This window comes from Artibeus jamaicensis, unplaced genomic scaffold (assembly GCF_021234435.1).
Source record: "Artibeus jamaicensis isolate MK-2021 breed Jamaican fruit bat unplaced genomic scaffold, CSHL_Jam_final contig_373, whole genome shotgun sequence".
NCBI lineage: Eukaryota > Metazoa > Chordata > Mammalia > Chiroptera > Phyllostomidae > Artibeus > Artibeus jamaicensis.
In genome coordinates this window covers 4,905,963-4,925,384 of record NW_026521807.1, presented here as the reverse complement: position 1 = coordinate 4,925,384, position 19,422 = coordinate 4,905,963, and the positions used below count along the sequence as shown (strand labels likewise).

At 41.3% G+C, this 19,422-nt stretch overlaps 1 protein-coding gene across 7 annotated transcripts in view; it reads right to left on the bottom strand.

The window, feature by feature from the left end:
* RASGRF2 (Ras protein specific guanine nucleotide releasing factor 2) overlaps positions 1–19,422 on the bottom strand; it is a 192,590-nt gene that overhangs the window by 126,314 nt on the left and 46,854 nt on the right. For all 7 annotated transcript variants that reach the window (XM_037159313.2, XM_037159314.2, XM_037159317.2 and 4 more), the window contains exon 2: positions 10,669–10,775. In XM_037159313.2, coding sequence (XP_037015208.2) covers positions 10,669–10,775 — 107 coding nt within the window. The remainder of the gene's footprint in view (positions 1–10,668; positions 10,776–19,422) is intronic.

The window sequence follows — 19,422 nt, the reverse complement described above, 5'->3', positions numbered from 1 at the left end:
TGTGACACAGACCTACATTCTCAGTCACAAGGTAAAGCCGGTCCTGGTACCTGTAATAACCTACAAGGTCCTTCATTTAGAACAAAGATCACTCCACACTTGAGAAAACCAACTCCCCAAAACCAAGGCCCTCCAGTGGACAGCATCTAAGGTGGCCTAGTTGCTAACTGTCTTTTTAGTGATGGCTGCCTTCTGGTTACATTCATGCCCTTACATCATCCCTTCCTCCTCTTGAATGTGAGCTAGACCTGTATGACTCACTTCTAAAGAATAGAATAGGGCAGAAAGGATGGGATGGCACTTCCAAGATTAGTTTATAAGAAGACTGGCTTCTATCCTGCTTGACTCCCCTTGCTGCTGTCTTACTGGTTTGCTCGGAGGGAAGTCAGTGCTGTGTTGAGAGCTGCTCTGTGGAGAGGTTCCCATAAGCAGAAACTGATAGAAGCCCCTTGCCAACAGCTGATGAGGAACTGAGACTTCAATCCAACAACTGATAAGGAAGTGAATCCTGCCAACAACCACATGTGAACTTGGAAATGGGTCCTCCCGCAGTTGAGCCTTCAGATGAGACTACAAACCTGGCTGTCACCTTGATTGTTGCTGTGTGAGAAATTCAGGCAGAGACACCCAACTAAAACATACCTGTGTTCTTGACCCATAGAAACTGTGGGGAGACAATAAAGTATTTGTTGTTTCAAGAATTGTGGAACAAATTGTTAAGCATCAATACATAATAAATATAGTCCCAAGTGAACACAGAAAGACACTAGAGGATACAAGGCTAATTCAGGCAACAGAGGTTCATTATCTTTAAAGAGACATGAAAGGCTATCAGAGCTATAAGACAAAAAGGAACTTACATTAAAAAAAAGTAATTCAATAACAAGAAGAGTTCTTAGGAACAAAAAAAATGATTATTAAAATTTTACAGGTCAATGAATATGCTAACCAATAAACCAGCATGGCCGAAAACTAAGCTGGTATCTAGAAAAATAAAGAACACTTAACAAATAACAAAAGATTGGAAATATGACAGAAAAACTGAGCAACATGGAGTATAGATCCCAGAGGTCTAATATCTATCTATCTATCTTATGGAAGTTCCAGAGGGGAAAAAACATAAGCTTTGATGGGGAAGAAATCAAGAAATGAAAGAAACCTTCCCTGAACCAAACATGGCACAGTTCAAGTATGAAAAATAACCTAGAGAGACTAAATGAGAATATTTCATACCCTGACACATCCTGGTAAAATACCAGAGCTCTAAGGCTAGAGAAAAATAAAAGCTTCAAAAAACACAAAGATTGTCTTTAAAAAATGACAATCAAGATGACATACTTCTCAATCTGCAACTTGGGACGCTAGATCACAACACAGAATTGAAGGAAAAATATTTTTTAACTTAAATTCCCACCCCAGGCAACCAATCAACAGGCCAACAGCCAGTTCCAAACAAAAACAGTTTGGTAACCACCACACTTACAACAGGAGAAAAATTATGAGGAGTGTTCCAATCAAATAAAACAGAAAACAAAGATAAAAGATGACATGGAATGCAAGAACACAAGCCAGAGGAAGTAAAGGAAACCAGAAAGAAATGAGAAGTTAACACATGCAAGATTCTCCTGCAAGGAGCAAGTATTCAATTGCTTCTGACTATCTTTTATTCTCTATGGAACCAAACACCAACCTTCATACTTTGGGACATAATATTTATATAACAATGATGTAAATGCCCCTTATTGCCTTTTAACTTTTAGAATCAACAGTGGCTTAAATTTAGAGCACAAAAGATAAATGTTTAAAACTTTATAAATAGAAACTAAGTAATAAAAGCAGATGAGGAAACAGAATTCTAAAGCATAAAGTGCTCTGTAGACTAATATAAAATCTCAGGTTTTCACCCTGTGTAAGATGCCAGAGCTTTTGATAGAAGGCTTGGCAAGGCCTAACTTTTTAAGAGGATTACACTGGCTGCTACTGATGGGACAGGACAAAAGTAGGGCTTGCAATGAGGGAAATGGGTTGGAAGCTCCACAACAATGCAGGCAAAAATATTACAAATTGGTCCAGCACCTGACATGGGGTTGGCACCCCCAAAATACTCATTCAGATGAAAAGTCATCTAATATGAGTTATTTTGCATGGTTTGTTCTTCTTTACACACCTAAAACAAAAGCAAACTAAGCAAACAACTACAACAGGAACAAAACCACAGAAATGGAGATCACATGGAGGGTTAGCAACAGGGGAGTGGGAGGAGGAGAAGTGGGGAGAAGGTACAGAAAATAAGGAGCATAGACGGTAGGTAGAAAATAGACAGGGGGAGGGCAAGACTAGTATGGGAAATGTAGAATCTAAAGAACTTATGACACATAGACATGAACTAAAGGGGGGAATGTGGGTGGGAGGGGGTGTGCAGGGTGGAGGGGAATGAATGGGGGAAATGGGACAATTGTAATAGCATAATCAATAAAATATATATATAATAATTTCAATTTTTCATAATTTTAAAGTCATTCGACTTATTTCATTTGGGTTTCTTTGGATTATGAACTGCTCTCACTGGGAAATCCTCTCACCTTTTGGTAACAAAGCTTTCTTTGTGTATCCCATAGCAAATGAATGTACTTCTGCACCTGGTCAGATCAACTGAACATGCAGGTATGGTTTCCCTTCAATGTAGGGATTTTCAGAGCTTTGGTTTTTCTTTCCCATATTTCCAATACATGTCTTATCTGATTAAATTTTCTAGTTGCTAGGTAATGCTCAAGTTTAAGAATTTTTGCCTAATCTATTTATTATTTCTGTTCTGTTTGTTTTTTATTAAGTTTAACATCCACCAGGGGAAAAATGGTTTCTTACTGCCAAAGGAAATAATAAAATTAAGCTATATAAATCAACATGATGCAAGCCAACCCATCTGTCAAACACCGGTGGATGGCAAATTTGAGGTATGTACACATGAATATTTTACATACATACATATATACATGTAAAATATTCATGTGTAATATTTGTAATCAAAACCAAACCACCACCTATTCTACACAGGATAAATGGGAACATTTAAATAAAATCCTAAAGATTCCAGACCAAAAGTACAGCATAAAATCATAAGCCTTAATTATTTGTAAAGGAGGATAAAAATTCTATTAGCTGAGCAAAGAATTATTAGGGCCAGAACCTCATCAAAGTTACTTTGATTAAAGACATACTTACAAAGAATTAACATGTATATCCAGCATCTATAGCTAATATGCTGGATATATATACTAATGAGATATAAATAATAACTATAGTAAAATCCAAACTGAAAAGTCATATAACAGGTAACTAAAGAAAAATGGCTCAATTTTATTGAGAAAACTCTTACAAACCAGCATTCCTCATATTAGGGTATGACAATGTCTTGGGGACAGCAGGTAACCCAATCCTGGAGAATCACGGTGCAATTCCAGTCTCAGCAATGCATGGTGTTGGCAGCAGCTGCCCTTATAGAGCTACACCAGGCCTTCCTACCTGTCATTACTCATGGTTGTTTTAGCATTACTATCTTCCACTTCTTCTGGCTCTCAAATTCTCTTATATCAATAGCTCCACTCCACTGATTAATCAATATTTGTATGCCCCCACATTAGAATGAGGTGCTAACACTATATCACCCCCACTAATCTCCCTCTACAGCCAACTCTCCTCTTCTATGCTGTCCCCTTTGCAATGAATGGAAGTATAAGAATCTCTGTTAGGAGAGATTAAAAAGAATAAAATTTACGGACTAAAATCCCTATTCTAAACACTGCACTTGTTGGAGAATGGGTAAAAAGCAAACCTGGGGGAGAGACAGGTGAGGTGGCTGAGCAGTAGCCCAGGCAACCGCCATCAACACAGACTGGAAGGAGGACGAGCTAGTCCAGGGGTTGAGTCCACAACTGGTGGCTGATTGGATGTGAGCAGTGGGGATGGAGGACACAGGGGATGACATCTGCTGGCGTGAGTGACTGAGTGTATAGGAAACTATTCCCTAGGTAGAGAGAAGTGGACAACAAGCCACTTGAAGAAAGATGGGTTTGGTTTTGGACTTGCTTAGTATCAAGTAACTCAGCACCCAGAGGAACACGACAAATGCGTATCAATATAAAAAAATGCGTATTTGCAAATTTGTCAGTTTCTACACATATTGGAGGCAATATACCTTGGGGGTTATGTTCACAGGCCTGAACTTGATCTGAATTCCAGCTCTTCCACTTACTAGAATGGTGGCCTTCAGGGGGTTATTTGATCTGTTTTAAAATCTCAGATTCAATGCAGATCATACCACGCATAAAAAATATTAATGAGCTCTGTGACTTTTAAATAAAATGAGTATACGGTGCATGTAGTGTGGTACCCAGCCCAGCAGAAGCATGGAAAAGGGATTATCCACATGGTGGAAGCCTGGAAATGGGTGCCAACTGAGGACAGAAGAGGCAGAAGGGTGGAGCTCAGCAGAGCAGCGGCATTTAAGATAAAGACAGAACAAGAGAAGCCATAAAAGAGGACAAAAAGGAATTATCAAAAGAGTAAGAGAATTGGAGGGAGCAGCAGTGTAGAAGCAATAGAAATAAGAATTTTAAGAAATAATGTAATTCTCTATATACTGATGTTTTCAAAAAATTCCAAATTAGTGTAAAAAGAAAGTTGAGAATAAAATGAACAGTAAATAGTAAATTTTTTAAAAGTATGTCATTATATAATCTAGTCCCTGTCCATATTCAAATGTATGGAAATACTAAACTCTACATTATTAACTACACATACGTTTGAGGAAATCTATGGGCTTGGGGGATGCTGATGGGGTAGAGTATGGATGGAAACCATAACCCTGTGCTACAGACGTTTACTCACACATCCTTTGCATTTTTTCCTTTGTTTAAAGAGCTTGCATTTATGTATTCCTTGTGTAATTCAAAAATAAGTATTAAATTATAAACAGAAAGTTGAATTATATAAGGAAAGAAAAGTTTTGGAAAGTCACTGTTGACCCAGATGGCAACAGTTTCCATGGGGTAAAGGCAGAAACCGGCCCCTGAGGGTTGAAAAGAGAGCAGGGGCTGGGCAGAGAGACAGAACAGCCAAGCCATTTCTCCACGGAGCAAGGACACAGCTAGAGGAGGGCTCAGAGCCAAAGAAAGCTTTTTATTTTTACTTTTATTTTGTTGTAAGGTGGGAGAGAGTCTAAGGGAATCAAAGAACCCTGGAGGAAAGCCAATGTTGGGAGAGCCGGGTGAGCAGACCAGAACTGTAAGAGAACTGGAACAACTAATGGAGCACGAAAATCAGAGAGAGGAGGCCCAGGGTAGACATCTGCTTGAACCAGAGATGGTTCTCTTGGGGACAGTAAATAGTCATGAGGTGCCCCTGCCTCCAAAGGTGAGCCGGTGTGCAGGCGAGGGCAGGGCGCCGGCTCTGTGACCGTAGACGCAGGTTGCACTGCAGTGTAAGCTGGGTGCTTCAGGAGGGGGACGGGCATTTAAAGCAGAAACACTGCAAGGAGCAGGGAAGATAACTGGCAGGTGAAAGTATTAACAAAGGGCTGAGAACAAGAAAATTCAAGCCCAACTTTTCCCCACCGAGAACAAGTTCTACCACCCTCTCAAGTGACACCATTCCTAGTTCACATGGCACGCCTTTCCTTTCATGCTGCACCGTGCAGGCTCTCAGGGAGGAAAATGTTGAATTCTCTCTCATTGCAGCATATCTGAAGGCAAAGTTGTAGCAGAAGTTCCTACTCAAATAATCTAGTCTGTCAAATAAACAAACTCCACACTTTCAGCTTTATAGTAGTGTTAGTCTTACTGTTAGAATATACAAAATACGGCTTCAGGCTTGCTTTAGGCTAGAACATCACTGCCCATTTCAGAATTTCTAGCTCTGTGGTTTTGTGGTGACATGAGAAGCATTTTCAGCTTTTCTATGTAATCAGTCTTCTCTGATTTGTGAGGGATTTCTCCATGCACATTCCACAAATTTAGTGCTGATTTTATGGGGATGATACGACATACATAGTGGTCCTTTGTGTTGGACAGATTTTTATACTCTACACTTTGCTCTAAATTGTGCCTCTATCCAAGTCAAAAGAATGAGGCAACAAGCATTCAGTGTTTGGTACAATTACCATGGCTGTGTGTGTGTTTATTGGGGGAAGGAAGGAGGGAGAAAGGGAGAGAGACAGACAGACAGAGAGAGAGAGAGAGAGAGAAATAACATGCTGCCTCAAGCACATGTAATCAAAAGGACTGCAGATGAAAAACAGATCCAAGAGGCTGCATTAGCATTAACCAGAGGACAGGACTTAATTGAAAGACTTAACTGGAGGATTAAGTCTCCCCGCTCATCAAGTTCTAGACTGACAGGGTGAAGGAAGGGGCTTTGTCAAGCCCTTACTAAACTAAATCTGCCATGAGAATTATGGGATGGAAGCCTGTGCCCAATTCCTGTTTCCCTGGAGACACTCTCCCTCCCCATAGAGGAAAGTCTAAGAACCACCTGCCATAGGCACACACTGAGGGAGGAAAGAGAATCCAGGTGGGGGGTTGAGCACAGTGTCAGCTGAAAAAATTAGAAAGCAGAAAAAAGACAGCGGGACAGTCTCAAACACTGAAATCCTAGCCCAGGCACAATATTCTCTGTATCTCCAACTTTTCCTGAGCCCTTCCTTGACCTCAACCTTGGTAGAAACCCAAGCAGTTCTCCCCGTCAAAACATACCTTACTTTCTTAGTAGCCACCAATACTCATTCTCTCCTACCTTACATACATAGCGAGGGGCAGGGAGGTCCCTCAGTATCACATGGCTCCCACTGCTCCTTCCACATGATCATACCCTCCAACTCTGCAGAAGCCTTTCCTGGCCAGCTCATCATCTTGACCTCATAGACCTGCTCTCATTCATCATTTCTCCTCCCAGGGAGTGGCAACATCCAAACTAGGGACTCAAGCTGGGAGGTGTGTTAGATGCCACCTTGGTCTAATACTGCCCATATCCAGGTGATCATGAAGTCCTTTGCAGGCTACCCTGAACATTTCTGGAATACCTTCCCCCTCTCTTCTCAACCAACTGTCACAGACCAGGTCTTTCAGGTCTTATGCTTAGGCCAGAATGGGAAGAGCCTTGAAAGAGCTCCACCTGGATCCAATTTCAGGCCAAGGCCACCTTCTCACCACCAAGACTTCTCTTGGTCATTGTTCTAGCAGCTGAACTGTGGAGACAAAGTGCTGAGGATGTTGTCTTTTCAGCCTTTGAGCCCTAAGGACAGACAATCAACTGGGTGAGTATTTTTGATTGTCTTAATGTTTACAGCTAAGTCAACTACGGTGGACAGATATGGCCAAGAGAACAAAGATGAAGTATCATGTTATTGGGAATGGCCAAGATCCCATACCCAACTAGCAGACCTTGTATGGAATAGGCATCACTGCTATTAAAATGCTTTGGCTTCCCTTCATTCAGACAAAAATAAAACAGAGTCTTGCTCACAGCTTCCCAGGGACCGGTGCTAATAATGTGTGGTGAAATGATATTTAAATGTGTCAGTGTTCTTAAAATGTAATAATGGCCAACTTCAAGCAAAGTGTAAGACAAGTTTCCTGGACCAGGTTAAAGCTTCAAATGAGATTTTAATTTCCAAAAAGATTTTACCCTGAGCTACATCTAAGGGAGAATGCAACTCTACATCTCAGAAAATGACCCACATGTAGATTCGGCTCTAGGTACAAAGGCCAGCAGTAAGAATACAATTTTCATGGCACATGTAGACAACACAACCAGGCTGGTCCTGAAAAGCCATCCCAGGAGAGCAGCAGTAACTGAGAGAGGGATTCTGAGTGGTCTCCATTTCTACCTAGAATCTGCAGGAAGATGACGGCTCAGGGGGAAAAAAACTTATTTAGGCTAAAATTGTCATTAGTTAATCAAAAGCTCACACTTTTAAAAAGAGGGATCAATAAAGCCATAATTATTGAGAATTTTCTATGAAAAAGGCAACAGTAGCAAATCAATGCCATCAGACTGTTCCCAAAGGTGAAATATTTAGTCAACTAACCAGTTGTTTTAATTAGCACAATGCCAAGCAAAAATGGCTGACAAATCCTTTTTCTAAATCAGTTTCATTAACTTTCTGGCTCTGCTGTAAGAGTTGGGATAAAAAAATTCCACAGATCCAAGATTATAGCAAAAACTCGACTTAGTGAAACTTGAATGAAAAAGTTACTAACTTCCCTGATTATAAAGCAAAAATTTAAGAAGGATCTCAATGCAAAGAAGTCAAATAGAAGAACTCAGCTATTAAACAGTCAGATTAAAATGATGCCATCAAAGAACCTAATCCTGGACTTCAAGGCAAAGAAAAAAGCAAATATAATGAACCAAAAAGTCAGGACATCAGGAAAAAAGATCAATTATTAACCAAATCTTCAAATCCAAAGAGAAGAGAATTCTCACTATTCAATCACCTAAATCAATGAAATGGTTTCCAAAGTGTGTGTCCTCACAAGATCACGCACACCCTGGTGGTGAGCACATGCCCATCAACACCAAAGAGTTATATGACAGGTTTTATGATATAGAAATAAATCTGTTACTTGAAATCTAAGTACTTTAAGAGTAATTCATACTCTGTATTTGGCCTACCTCACTATTTGCCTGGCAACTACAAAGGAATTTAGGTTACTAATAAATAGTATCTGGCTCTTCTGGAATGAAAGACAGATATGTGTTTTAAATGATTTACTTCACTTTAACTCCCAGATAGAAAGGAACAGAAGTGGAGACGCAGACTGTCGGGAAATGACCCAAGGGCTCTACCTTGCCAAATTCATTCTTCTTTCACCTTTGAAGACCTGACCTTTTTCTACAGCAAGTCATTCCACATTAGTCCTGCATCTGGAGCAACACCCTCAGACACAGCCGCCAACTGCAGGGACAGCGGAACAGTGTGCTTGGACCTCGATGTCAGTGAGCTGCCACCAGGGCCCACCTGGAGGACAGCATTTAGTCACCAACTCTGAGTAATATTTTGTAGAGAAGGAAAGAAAAGGAACTGAAGTATTGTGAAATTAACACCTTCTACCCTCAACCCTGATCTCACATACACCCATCTCATCTCTGCATCGAGGAAGGGAAAAAGAGATGGAACAAGGGAGAACTGAAGAGAAAAAGGCAATAAGGAAGAGAGGTGCGACACAGAACATTGACCAAAAACCTCTGAAGTCTGATTGACTTTGAATTCAAAGCCTGATTGGCTTTGAATCCGGCTCTGCAGCTAAACCACCTTGTGTTAGATCTTGGCCAATATGCTTAATCAACATGAGCTTCTGTTTTCACCTGTGTAAAATGGGGTTAATAATCCCTCCTGGGTAGTTGTGAGGAATTAAAAAACAGTAAGTATGTGAAGCATTTAGTGCACTACCCAGCACAGGGGAGGCGGTTGATAAAAAGTAGTTATAAAAGGGGTAGGGAGATGGAAGGAGACTTTCAGAGAAAAAGTCTCAAGGGTTCAAAGGTCATTCTAGACTCATTCAGAACATTCTCGTTGTCTTTAAAATTTTTTTGAAAACATGTCCTAGTCATCTACTGTATAATTAGCCTGAGCTTCATTCAGAAATGAATGTGCCCTCATCCTCTTCCTTACTCTCAAGGTACAGTTCAGGAAACAGAAATCATACACATGAAATATGTCAAAAATAACCTAAACTGTACTAATTGTTAAATAGCTGACATGTAGTAATGCAAGTGCCGCAGCAATTTGGAGAAGGGGGCCAGTGCAGACTGACCAGTGGAAGGGGGAAAGTTCCAGGAAGGGGTGGTGGCAACACGAGTGGACATTTAGAAGGAAGGGCATGTCAGGTGAAAAAAGGAAAGTGTGTCCTGGCTCTAGTTTTGCTGCTGAAACACCGGTGACATGAGCGGGGGACTGTGGGGCAAAGAGAGCCTGGATTAAGGAGGGGACAGGCAAAAATCAGTGAGCATGGAAGCTATTCTAAGTAAAAAATGAGCGGGACTTTGGAATTAAATATGAAAAATAAAAGAGAGAAGTCATTTTTAGGCAAAGTGTGCTCCTTTACAACTTTCTGGTATTTCTCAGGAGGAAGCAAAATCATGCTCTTCTATTTCCTTAGAGACAGGCTGGCATCGAATTTCTCGATAACCAGGCCGCACAGGGCAGGGTGTACTGGTGTTGGTGGTGCTGGGTCCAGAGCCCAGCTCTGCCACTGCCTAGCTGTGCGACCTGGCAAGGCAAGCCAACCGCCCTTCCAGGCCTCAGTCTCCTTATCTATAAAAGAGGGGGTCCTTATGACACTCCTCTCACAAACCGTTGAAAGGGTAAGTGAATCAATAAATGTAAGAATTCCTCAACTGAGAAGCACGTAGAAAATAGGGCCTGGTACATAGGAACAAATCCACAAAAGTGACCAACTACCATTGTTATTATTATTTCTATCACCTTTCATCTTTAGCTAGAAAACAGCCACAGAAATTTTAAAAAATCATCTCGCACATGACTAAGGAGGAGGCATCAAGGGGAAGCCCATCTTGAAACCGCAGTTCCTCCCAAACTACCATCAATGGTGATGCCCCCAGTGAAAGACCCAGACAATCCAGTGTCTCGCAGCGCGTCCCAGCCCGTACCTGGCCTGGTGAATGGCCTCCATCCACTCCTTACCGTCCTGCTCCTCCTCACAGCGCAGCTCCAGTGGTTTCTGACCTTCGTGGCCAAAAAGCACAGTAAAGTAATACTAGAGAGAAAAACAAACAAACAAGAAAGAAACATTTAGTTTTATTTTTCAAGCATGACAGCATAACAACATAGTATTTCCCTACAAAAGGTATATGTTTACAAAGCACATTTGAATTATGTAAATCATATTTCAAAATGTAACCTCACTCCCAGTCCAGCTGGCAATGACTTTGCACCTAGAAGACACCATAGGTGCATCTTAACACCCCTCCTTAAGAGTCAAGCCATAACATCTCATTAGATGCTGAGAAAGTATTTGAGAAAATTCTTCACAAGCACGTAATTAAAATTCCTTACAAACTGGAAAGTAAAATTTCTGAGCCTGATAAAGGATACCTGCCAGGAATTTACTACAAATACTTTACCTAATGGTGAACTATTACAAGCAACCCCTCTAAAATTATCACCACTTCTATTTATCAACTCTGAAGGGCAACATAGAAAAATCAGAGGAAAAGGCACAAGAAAGGAAAAGCAATGAAATAAATCAAATTCACGGATGATATAATTATCTCCATTAAAAAGTCATTGAGAAGTTATCATAATAAGAACATCCAGCAAAATCGATAACATAAAATCAATATACAAAAACGTATTGCACTTTGGTTCTACAGCAACGACAAACAGGAAGCTTAATCTGGAAGACACAGCATTTGCAATAGGAAAGAAATACAAAAAATACTTAAATCTAAAAAATATGTTTATCACCTCTAAAAATAATCTATTATAATTTCAATATATTTCAATAAATAAGTTCTTGTGGAATAGGTTGTTTCTTGTTTTGCTGTGCATGTGTGTGGAATTTGACAAACTAAATCTAAAATCTCAGGCAGGGATGTGAGTAGATTTCACTTAAACCAGTCCACTCCTGGCTGGATATATTAATCACCAGACTGAGACTGTCCGGGACGGAAATGGGGCTGAAGAGTTTTTTATTATGAGAATGACCAGAACCTTCACTGGACCTGCGCACGACTTCATCCTGGGGCATGAGAAGAACCAGCCCCACAAAGCAGCTCCGAGAGGGAGAACCAAAGGCCAAAACACAGAGTTCCGCCGGTTGTCCCACCCAGCACACTGTGCATTCAGTGTGACCATTAAGCACTAAATGAATTAAAAACTTCCAGGACAACAGTTCTGCAGATAGTAATCTTGAGCACAATTTTTTTAAAAAGTACCTAAGAAACTTTGCAGGTTACCTGAGCATAAATCAGCAGCAGACTGAGGACTCTGGGTCCCACCTGTGACAACTCCTGGCGCTTCCCCCATGGCAGACCTGAGCCCCGTAGATGACAAACTGTCTTTAGTCCTTAAGGACACCTCTTGTCCAGCCAGAGAGCTAAATAATCTGGTGAAAAGGCCACTGAGAATGGGAAGAACTGAGTTTAGCACTGCGTTCAATAAATGTTCATTTAAAATTTGGGAGATAAAGAATGGAAACTGAATAAAATAACAAATCAGTGGCTTAAAGGGCAATCCTATAAGTGATGGCATTTTAACAGCTTCTGGCTACTGCCCAAGCCCTGATGCCCAGTCCAGCCAGAGGAAACAATTAATGAACCGGCCCCATCTATTGAAAGACTACCGCCAGCACCTCAACAGCAGCTGCTGCTCAGCAGCACAATTAAAAGCCAGCAATGCCTTTAAAAGCCAGCAAGGCAATTATGCTCACAGAGTACATCCAAGGTTAACCCATGTCTCAGGCATAACAATGAGGGAAAGAATTTTGAGAACTACATGTTATGTTTCCAAGATTTCAATTTAAAAAATTCAGTTCAAACCACAGAAAAATTAAACACTGCCTATGCATGTACCTGAAAATTATTTCTTTTTAGCCACTTGTCAAAGTTTTCTTTGCATCTTCTGGACACGCCGTGATAAGAACTCTGTATATATTGAGGGTTTATGTCTCCCGGGGGTGAACAGCCACAGCAGACAGTGTGACAGCGCAGTACCTGTGTCCTCTGACCTCCCTTACTGCAGGAACTAGAAGTTCCCACTACTAAGTCATCATCAAGTGCAAGGAAGAATTAAAATAGAGCATTAATCATGTTTGTGTCTTTAAATTCAACGTCTACAATGACAGTGATTTCTCCTCCTTTTCTCCCTGAATAGTCTCACCTGTTCCCAAATCCATTTCTCCAGGCAGATTCTCTCTCTCAGGCAGGGACCCCAAATTTCTCCTGCTAGGCAGCTTGCCCAAACCAAACCTTCCTTCCCTCCCTTCACCCCCTAATGCTCCTCCTCCAACCCCCTGCCCTCTCAACTATTCCTCTCCTCCTGTGTTTTCTCTGTTGAGTATATCTTCATCCAACGGTTGCCCCAACCAGGAACATGAGAGTCACCCCAAGTTTCTCCCTGTCGTGAGCCCCACATTTGGTTTCACCAATGCTCCTTCCTAGGACTCTCTGCCAGCTTCTGTTGTCCCTCATGTAGACTACTGTAACAGTTTATCATGGAGGATGGACATGACAGCTCTGAAATACTGTCCAACTTAGACTTCTTTATCTTACAGCTGACCCCTTGTAGCCTGGCTGGCATTGCAGTCCAAAGCGGAAGGTTAATGGCCCCTCCGGAAGGAGGACGGATGACCTAGAGAAGTCCCCATGAATTGGGAACACAAGGAAAAGGGTGGAGTGAAGAAGGGGCCAAGGCAGATATAGAAAAGAAAAGGAGGTAGATACCATGGAGTATAGGGCTCAGGGCTAAAACCCCAGAAGAGGGTGAGGAGTTAAAGGGGCTCATGACAAAGCCAAAAGCCAAAGAGTTTTTGTATCATCTTTGCTTTGGGGATCTAAAGGATGTCATCCTACAGACTGTCCTCTCTCTCCACCCCCATCCTCATGACAGCATGGGGTGGTGACTCCACAGGTGGCAACCATACCATGGAAATCAGTAAAACTAGTACAAGGACATTAGGAAAATACAGGGCCTAAGTTCTGAGTCCAGCTATCCAGAGCCTCAATAGCTTCTAAATGGTATGGACATTCCCAAGTTGAACTATGGAGAACTGTGGGGGAAGGTCACTGTCAGGCTTCACAGGGGCGCTATGCAGTCCCAGCAAGAACCAAGGTGGACCAAGTAAGCAAAATGGACAACCAGGCCCTGACCACGAGTTATAGCTGATCTACGCTTCAACAGCAGATGCCGAAGCTGCCGAGGCAGAGGCAAAACACCACCAGACCCCAGTGGACACCAGCCAGGAATCCCCCCAAACTCTGACACACAAACACACACACACAAGGTCTCCAGGACATGTGAACCCCGCTTATTGAGGCACCACCTTAGTGAGGTGCAGGGGGAAAAGTGAATGGCTAAAATCTTTTACATTATTGAAGCTGACTGAGTTCACTATTCTCGGCTAAATGCAGTTTTTGTCTCTCTCCACTTGTTCAGTGGGGAAGGGATCTTAAGGAGAAAGTCAGGTTGAATTTAGAAAAATGCTTTCTTTGCACATCTAAGTGTAGTTGAGGATGACCCTACCTCTAATCTTACCCAAATCCCTCCAACCCAAGCAATGGGGCCAGAATCCTTCTTCTAAAAAAAGCAATCAATCTTAGCTTTCATGTCTGCTTAACAAACTTCTCTGCTGTTTTCATACTCTAAGAGCACATTTTACACAGGCTGAAACCAGTCTTCACAAACTAGCCCCATTTTCCATTTTTAGCCTTGTTTCTGCCTGTGCGTACCACACTCCAGCGATATTGACCTGCCATTCCCCCCAAGAAGACAGCTCCTTCCTCCACTTCATGCTACTAAGTACCAGCTGCTGTCAACCTGGGTGTGAGTCCTTGTTCACACCCTTGAGTCCCAGTGGTAACTCAACTTATGAGACCTTGGGCAAGTCATTTAACCTTTCTGCGACTGACTTTTCTCAGGAACAAAATGAAGACAATGATAGAGACCATATAGGACTGAATTAGCTGACATGCTGTGGCTGGCACCCAGTAGGCACTTAACAAAAGTTAATTCCATTCTCTCTCAGTATGTCCTTGTCTTGATGTTCTTCCTTCATGCCCAGTCCCTTCTCCACCTACAAACTCTTACTGAACTTTCATCACTTACGTTACTGAAATGTCAGTTCATCTAAGAATCCTTCCCTGGTACCTTCTGGCCATAAGGAGTCCCTCTCTCTTCTGGGTTTCAGTAACCCCAGGCACACTCTTCTCACATCGCCTTGAAGTTTTCCACACATGAGTCTCTCTTCCCTGCCAGCATTGCACTTGGATACCCTTGATGCTAACACTGTGCCAGGCACACCAAAGCCCTTGATAATGTTTGGTGAATAAATGATCATCAGCAAAGAAACATGAGTTGTAATTAACCTAATAAATTTGCTTTGAACAGCCACACATGGTGATCAGTTTCATGACTATATAAGCACATTCAGGTAGGCACCCAGAGAAGAGACACGAAAGACCTCTTAAGCTACCAATTATATCTTTTTATCATAAGATGGAAAACCAGAACATGATGATCTCATAACCCACTAGAAAAGCGATAAGAAAAGATACCGTAGGTTGGCAAATTCACCAAAGATTCTTACCTTTTACATACAATGACTATAAAATGCCAGAAAGAAAACATAATGAACAGACCTAGGAAATTTAAATGTTTAGAATCTTATTGGTGTCTATTGTGGCTTTATATGCATTTTCATTTTTCAGCTTTCTGGTTTTCATTATAATGGTTGGCTGCTGTTTATGCTATGTGCTTTTGCAGAGAGAACAAATGTAACCCAATATGTGAACACAAGTTCACTTAAAACTCTGTCCTTAAGCTTCTGCAAGTCAGAAATGAATTTATAGCTAACAGTGGCAATTGTGGGGGGATGGTATTACAAGACCATTTCCACTTTCCCCATTTCTATATTATTTGAATCATCTATAATAAACACATATAGCTATATAATCCACAATGAAAATATTTATTCATTTTCTGTTTTTAGCCAATATCTTTTATTTTATTTTATTTTTTAGGTATGTGTAGATTTTTTATCATATTTTACTTATTAAAATTGTTTTATTGTTCAAGCATAGTTGTCTCCACTCCCCCTCATCCTCACCCCACCCAGTCCCACCCCCCAGTCAAGTCCCCACCCTGTTGTCCATTACTATGGGTCCTTTATACATGTTCCTTGACTAGACCCTTCCCCTTCTTTCCTCTGTTATCCCTCTCCCCCTTCCCCACTGGTCACTGTCACTTTGTTCTTTATTTCCATGTCTCTAGTTCTATTTTGCTCACTTGTTTGTTTTGTTGGTTAGGTTTCACTTATAGGTGAGATCATATGGTATTTGTCTTTCACCATCTTGCTTATTTCACTCAGCATCATGCTCTCCAATTAAATCCATGCTGTCACAAAGGGCAGCAATTCCTTCTTTCTTTCTGCTGTGTAGTGTTCCATTACATAAATGCACCACAGTTTTTTGATCCACTAATTTACTGATGGGCACTTAGCCTGTCTCCAGCACTTGCCTATTGTAAATAATGCTGCTATGAACACTGGGTGCATAGGTTCTTTTGAACTGATGACTCAGGATTCTTAGGGTATAATCCCAGCAGTGGGATCACCGGATCAGACGAGATTGGGCGCATTCAGGGTGGTATGGCCGTAGACGGGATCACTGGATCAAAAGGCAGTTCCATCTTTAGTTTTTTGAAGAAATTCCATACTGTTTTCTACAGCAGCTGCAGCAGTCTGCATTTCCACCAACAGTGCACTAGGGTTCCCTTTTCTCTCACATCCTCACCAGCACTTGTTTGTTGAGTTGTTAATGATGGCCATTCTGACTGGTGTGATGTGGTACCTCACTGTGGTTTTAATTTTCATCTCTCTGATGTCTAGTGATATTAAGCATTCTTTCATATATCTCTGGGCCCTCTGTATGTCCTCCTTGGAGAAGTGCCTGTTCAGATCCTTTGCTCATTTCTTAATTGGATTGTTTGTCTTCCTGGTGTTGAGTCATATGAGTTCTTTATATATATTGTATATGAAACCCTTGTTCAAGGTATCACTGGCAAATGTTTTTCCATACAGTTGGTTCCCTTTTCGTTTGGCTATGTTTTATTTAGCTGTGCAGAAGCCTTTAAATTTGATGTAGTCTCATTTGTTTATTCTTTCCTTTACATCCCTTGCTCTAGGGGACATATCAGTGAAAATATTGCTGCCTGGGGTATCTGAAATTTTCCTGCCTATGTTCTCCTCTAGGACTTTTGTGGTGTCACGACTTACATTTAAGGACAGCAATTCCTTAAGCTAGGTGCACCTCCAAAGCAGTAATAAAGTATGTCATTGTGTTATTCTGCTTATGATTGATTATGTCTCCCTCTTTCTCCTTTGTCCCCCTTTCTTCTTCTTTCTGTAACTGTTTGTAAAGTGGAAGTGAAATATATTTTAAACACTTGCCCTTATTCTAATTTTGAATCTGAAAACTCTGACTTCACCCAGACGGACAACTGAGACATCTTTAACACTCACGGGAACATCAATTCATTTCCTGATACACAGCTAGCACTCTGTAGGAGAAAAGCATCCTATCCCTGAGCCTTCGGGGCACAGACAGATGGCTCTAAATCTGATTTGCTACCACTGCTCAGGTAGCATGTAAGGAAGAAAAAGAGAAGACGGGGGGAAAATAACAGTAAGGTGAGCATAGTTAAGGGGGAAACACATCATGTTTCTTGATACCACTCACTGCCACCCGCCTCCGGCCTTCCTGGCCTTCTTACTCTTTTGTACTTCCTGTCATTGAAATGTTACTTGCAAGGGACTTCTCTGCTTATTGCATGTGGCCACCATTTGTGTCAGTTGGTGGGGCACTAACTCACAAAGAGAAGTCTAAAGCATGTGTGCCCTTTAGACCCGGCTCCCTTGGTCTTTAGGAGGGAAAACATTCCCTCCTCTTGCCTCAGTGAATATTTTATATTCTGGGATCGTTTCTTTATCACGGCTCTCTCTCTCATGGGCATGTCAACTCCAAAGAAGATTCTATGTAAGTTAAAGGAGACTGATTTTATAGGTACTCCACTTTCTCATAGCATGGTTATATTTTGAAGTTCATTCTTTATTATTAAAACATCTGTCAAATCATCCAACTGTCTCCTCCAGGACTTTCTGGAAACAAAGATCTAAGATGCTGAAGGCTTTTCACCTTCCCTAATGGTTCACTTCTTTTTCAACTCCAAGATTCATAGCTCTTGCCATGGGCATATTTGCTTCAGTACAAGCCAACTTCACAGATTCAAACCAGCACCTGAGCAGCAGTGTGGTTCAGCAGAAGGAGCCCCAGGCTACATGGCGGGACTTCGGGATTCTCCGCCTGCCTGTCCTCTGGCAAATTCTTCTGTGTTCAGGTTGCTCTTGGGCCAAGTAAAGAAGAGGCCACTTCTCCTACTAATCCTCAAGGTGAAGATCAAATGCAATAATATACTTCAAAGTGCCTTGAAAAGCATGAAGTGTGTCTTGTCATTACTACATGGAGGTGAAATGACCAAATCTCACCTGGGAACTGGTCATGTGAAGCATGCCTAAGACCCTGAACTCAGTCAAGATCTGCAAAACAGGATAATTGGATACTTATTCTTCATGCTTTTCTCAGATAACAGTGTGTGGGGAACAAAGAAAAGGATGTATTAAAATTATAAGCCAGCACACTGGGTACTTGGTTATTAAGAAGAGGTCATACTGTTTTGTTGTGGTGGTTATTTGTTGGTTTATTCTTGTGGGGGGGTTATTTTCTTGGTTGTTTCAGATTTATGATGAAGAGATTTCTAATTCTCCCCAAGGCTTAGGGGGGAGTTATTGTTACAGCTTTAGTGATATGCAAGAGATTGCTGAGTGATTTGTACAACAGAACCGAATGCATAGACTGTAAATTTGAAACTATAAATAAAGCAAAGCATTAGCATGCACGGAAGCCACAGTGTGCTGCAATATCAGCTTTTAAGAACTAGCTCGGATGTATTCTTCTACTAAATATATTTTAGATTTTAATTTAGCAAGAATTTAACTTAGAATCCAGTTCAAGGTGTAAAAGTTTAATTACCTCCTATTCTGGTTTTCTACCAAAACAGGAAAAATATAGTGTGTCTCAATTCCAAATTTCATAAAGAACTGAGGTGAAACTGTGCTCAGTGGAGAGTGACAAGACAAGGGGTCAGAAAACCTATCATTTTGAGAATGGCTAAAAGAACTTGATATATTTTGTTATTCTTCAAATCTCTGAATAACAAAATCTTTTACCATATAAAAATTAGAATAGAGAAACTTTCATCAACCCAAGTATCTGAGTTTCCATAAACTACCAGGTCTATGGTGCATGGTAGCGCAAGTAACCACCCCTGTCTTGCAGGAAAAGGCAACATCCCTCTCCGTGCTTTGTTAAATTCCCATACACGTTCCTCTCTTTCTCTTGTATTATCAGTCCAGACAGAGGAGGATGTCTGATCCATGTGATTGGCTACACCCCTCGCCCGGCCCTCCCATTTACTTACTAACTTTAGAAGGAGACATTTAATTCCGGTCAGCCTCGGAGCCACTGACTGCGTGCACTTGTGAATTGAGTCTTGTGTGCCAGTCTTCTCTTACAGGGAGGTGACTAAACTTTCTCACCACTCCGATGTTTAATCTGAAACCTCCAACTTCA